Source organism: Ochotona princeps, chromosome 3 (genome assembly GCF_030435755.1).
Source record: "Ochotona princeps isolate mOchPri1 chromosome 3, mOchPri1.hap1, whole genome shotgun sequence".
In the NCBI taxonomy this organism is placed as follows: domain Eukaryota; kingdom Metazoa; phylum Chordata; class Mammalia; order Lagomorpha; family Ochotonidae; genus Ochotona; species Ochotona princeps.
The window spans coordinates 19,595,646-19,600,430 of record NC_080834.1 but is presented as its reverse complement, the minus strand read 5'-3'; the positions used below and the strand labels follow the sequence as shown (position 1 = coordinate 19,600,430).

The 4,785-nt window shown below is 46.4% G+C and overlaps 1 protein-coding gene across 1 annotated transcript; it reads right to left on the bottom strand.

Moving 5' to 3' along the window:
• Nucleotides 1–408: 408 nt before the first annotated feature.
• On the bottom strand, nucleotides 409–1,678 carry LOC131479786 (methyl-CpG-binding domain protein 4-like). Its single transcript, XM_058661177.1, is given in 2 exon segments — nucleotides 409–834; nucleotides 836–1,678. Coding segments are annotated over 2 exon segments (1,149 nt in total). The 5' UTR covers nucleotides 1,670–1,678; the 3' UTR covers nucleotides 409–519.
• Between the last annotated feature and the right edge of the window lie 3,107 nt (nucleotides 1,679–4,785).

The window sequence follows — 4,785 nt, the reverse complement described above, 5'->3', positions numbered from 1 at the left end:
CTTGCCACATGATTATGATTGAATCTTAAAAATGTGTTCTAGCACATGATCCACCAGTGATGCACAAACTGAGAAAATACACACACGGGTGGGTGGTCAGCTAGTAAGATGCCCAAGGCTCATTGGAGTGCCTGGGTGATTCTCTGTTCTAGCTCCCAATTCCTGCTTCCTGCTGCTGTGGACCCTCCTTCCTGTTGCTGGGAGGCAGTGATGACGGCTCAGGTGCCTGGGTACTGCCAGCTACAGGGGAGGCCTGGACTGAATTCCTGGAGTTAACCTTGGCCACCTGTATGTACAGGCGGGGGTAGGGGGAGGCATGGGATAGTAGATGACGCTTTCTTCTGGTCATTTATTTTTCAAATAAAGAAAAAGAGAGAGATAGCAAGAGAAAAAAGAAAATACTCACTGGGCTTCTAGTTGGGTTTATTAAAATCTACATCTCTGAAAAAGTGGCTGGGTGTGCTGCTGGAGCTAAGAACTGAAGTGCAACGCAATGCATAAAAGGCAAGTTTGAAAGTTTCAAGACAGACTTAGTTTTTCATAATTTTCCCAGAGCCAGTCATGATATTTACTTAACTTGTGATCTTCAGGGTGCACCTGCTTCCACTCGCTGATGCAAAAAATTCGGTAGGAGTCATTGCCGTATTTGCCAATCTCATGAAGCTCAATTGGATATTTCCACTGCTCTGTCAGGTACTCATCTGAGAACTTGATGATGGTTTTTGCTCGGAGATCATAGAGACCAAGCGGCTTGAGAAGTTCGGACACATCTCTCCAGTCTGCGGCTCTGGCTGCCTCGGCTGAAGGGTACTTCTCCAGAAACTCCCAGGTTTGGCACAGGTATGGCCATTCTGCCTGAGGTCCGATTGAGAAATATAGTTGCAATGAGAAGCTTCCACGGGTCGTGAAAAAGTGTTTCCTGGACGAGGTTAAAAGGTGACCGTGGAGGTGTCCACTTCTTAAAGGCTTTACGTCGTGGGGGGCTAAGAGCTGCATTGTTATACTTGCTGGAAAAATACAAGCTTGTTTTTCTTCTTTCGATTTGTGTTCGTGGGACGGTGTCTTCTTGAAATATTTTTTCAGAAGTGAAGTCTTTTTCAGTTTGCGAGCAGCTGTTGTCCACTTCAGAGACGCATTTTAAAGTGTCAATATGCAAATGTTCCTTCCTTTCCCCAGCTTCTCCTTTCGTTTTGGTTTCCTCTGGTTCTGAAGAGGCTGCCTCTGGCTTCTGCTCGCTGTGCCCTGCAGCTCTGGTTGCACATAATCCGTGAAGACTTGACTCTGAACTCAGCTTCTCTTTGACAAGGCTCTCCTCAGCACTGGTCACCCCAGGGGGCTCGCCGATTGCTCTGCCATCAGAAACCTGTGGAGTTGTGCCACGCTGACTTCCTTGTGGATCAGGCTCTGTTTCAGCATCTGCCCCGTTAGATGCACAGTTCCTTTTCCTATCACTTAGGGCACAATCTGGAAGGTTCTTTTTGCCCCCTCTTTTAGTTTTCTTAGTTTGAATTCCTTTTAGCACAGTCACCTCTCCTTCGGGCTCTCTCTTTTCCACAGTCAATACTAGGAACACGTCCATTTTCTTGGGCAAGCCACTGAGCGGAGGTAAGCTTAGGCAGTCCTCCACTCTCGGGTGACTCGGAACAACGACTCGGCTGAGGACACACATTCTTGCCCCACCTTCCCACCTTCCTCACGTCCTGACGTTCCAGGTTGAAATGTTACTGCTGTTTTGCGGTCGAGATGCCACGGAAGCCAAGCTGCCATCTTTCTTCCTTGACTTGGTACCCCTTGTTGGATGTAGCGTAAAGTCGCAATCTCTTAACAGGTCATACACACAGAGCAAGGGGGCACCCCAGAGTGGAGCAGGTGGACAGGAGGAGGCTTGTATCCCAACCCTGTAGACTCCCGGATCTTCACCAAGGACTATCACTACGGGCACCAAGGACTACATCCCAACCGCCAAGAAGAACACAGGGAATTGGAGTGCCTTTGGAGGCTGAGAATTCTGAGGTCATCCACCCCCGTCTGGATCTCCCACATGGGATGGAAGAAGCCCAAATCCTTCCTGGCAGGATCCAAGGTCATCGGAACAACAGCCAGGAGCCCCGAGTGGTCTGCAGAAACAGAACAGTAAACTGCCTTTGGGACTAGGGAGAGGAGCTTTCTCTGATCCTTACTTAGTTCCAACTTTGGATCCCCACCCTCTTCTGCAAGGACCGTCAGGGTCGCTCCAGAGCCCCCCCCCCCAAAAAAAAAATTGGGATAGAGAACAACAAGGAAAGCTTAGAACCAGGAGGAAATGGTCGGCGTGGACTCGCACATACCTTACTTGGGAGGACACAAAGATTAGCTATTCCTCACTAAGGCGTTGAAGATTTCTCTGCACACCCCTCCTAAAACTGTTCTGCACCTCAACTGTTGACCAATGCCTTGTCAGAGTTATAAGCCAGTTTAGACTATCCTAAAATCTGCCAAGTTCAGCAAAATTATGTTTTAACACTATAACTGCTAAATACTCCAATGAAAATAGACACGAGACAGCTGAATAGTACCCTATAGCCATTTTAAGGTGTATAGAAGCCGGTTCCATGTATAAACTAAAATTGAAATGTCAATGAAGTACTCACAGGTTGTGGTTAAGAACTTGCATTTTAACGTACTGATTACTCAATGCCATGTCAATTAACTCCATAATGTTGTAAATTGTTGCTGATGTTTTGTTGTGGCTTTTAATTGATTGGGATGATATTCTGCCAGCTCTATTTTCAGACCAGAGACGGTCTCCCCAAGAAACCCTGGAGTTTATCTGGACAATAAGATGCTGGACACTATGCAAACGACATGGTTGCTATGAAAGAATCTTGACTTAATTTGAACTGTAATACTGCAACAAGGTGGAACAACCCACCATGGGGGGGGGGGTGGCACGGGGAGGGGTTGGGGGAATCCCAGAGCCTATGAAACTGTCACGTAATGCAACGTACTTCATAAAAAAAAAGTGAGGGAATTGTTACTCAAATAATCCACAAGTCTAATTTTCATCGTAGTTAGACTTCCTCTAGAGCTAATAAGTAGGTCCATTGTCTAATTTGATCATCATTAATTTCCCACTTTTTACCCACAGCTGCCCAAAGAATAAAAATCCAAAACACATCTAGCCAGAAGGCAGAAAATACAAGCTAAAAATTATGGAATTCTCACAAGTTGGGTACTTAACCAGTAACAGGTTTATTACTTTTCCTAGCACTGGTGAGCTATAGAACTCACATACACTCTCTCAACCAGTCTTTAAAGTGTTTGTGGAGAATGATCATGAAAGCCAACATATGGATTTCAAGTCTGCATGGAAACTTCTCTTTTGACTCCATTTTTACAGACTTTGCGAAGCATCCCACTTCCTACTGCCTCAAACACCTCCACGAGGCAGAGAAGTGCAGACTTTCATCCTTGTCTGATCTTCTCCTATCTCGGCATTGAGCGTTTGAGCATTACTCCCACATTTGTCCACACGAGGAATGTTGCTGGCCTATGCTGACAAATTAACGTCTAGCCTAACGCACGTGTCAGTTTCTCTACCATGCCATAACAGTAAATAACTTCGGAAGTACTCTGAACATTATGGCTTTTCTAGAAATCACTTGGTCCCTAAATGACGGAAAACATTCCTTACTGACATGTATGCATAATTCCAGTAAGGCAAGTCTCAGTTGGAATCCACACAGCTCGTCAGAAGCTCCGAGATCAAGAATGATCTACTAGGTGATGCTAGGGAACGCGGGGCTATGCTTAACAGACAAAGCTGTAACAGCCTAATGGAAAATTCAGACATTTGAATTTTTAGTAGGAAACAAGCTAAAAGCAGATAACTATTTAAGAACCTCAATGCGGTGAAGTTCATGCTCACACAAGCCATCTTTCTTTACAATTCTTGCTTGTGTGTGTGTTTAGGAAGTTTCAGCCCCGTGCATACACAGTAATTCTGACAGCCTAGTTTTCCTTAAAAAAAAAAAAAAAGGCCAGCATTGGTTCAGGAATGGGCTACCAACATGGGATACGTTCAGCTCACAATGTACTGGCCTTCAGTATTTTAGTTGGAGAGTTAAGATTTTGGACCTGGTGCGGCGTGGCCTAGCAGTTAAAGTCCTCGCCTTGAATGTGCAGGAATCCCATATGGGCGCTGCGTCTAGTCCTGGCGGTCCCGCTTCCCATCCAGCTCGCTGCTTGTGGCCTGGGAAAGCAGTTGAAGACGGCCCAAAGCCTTGAGACCCTGCACCCACGTGGGAGACCCGGAGGAGGACCTGGGCTCCTGGCTTCAGATCGGCTCAGCTCCAGCTGTTGCGGCCACTTGGCAGAGGGAATCATTGGACAGAAGATTGTCCTCTCACCTTTCTACATGTCTGGCTTCCCAAAAAAAAAAATAAATAAATCTTTAAAAAAATATTTTTACTGAAAAGTCAGATTTACAGAGAGGAGGAGGAGACAGAAAAATCTTTCATTTGCTAAGCCATGCCAAGTGATCGCAACAGCCGGAGCTGAGCCAGGAGCTTCTAGGTCTCCCATGCCAGTACACGGTCACAAGGCTTCGGGCTGGCCTTGACTGCTTCCCCAGGTCACAAGCAAGAAGCTGGATGGGAAGCGGAGCAGCCGGGATACAAATGAGCGAGTGGCTCTGTGGGATCCTGGCACTTGCAAAGGTGTCGACTTTAGTCACTAGGCTACTGCACCGGGTCCAGTTGGAGATTTGTCACTCAAATGTTTACGGTTGAAGATCCTGATAAGCCA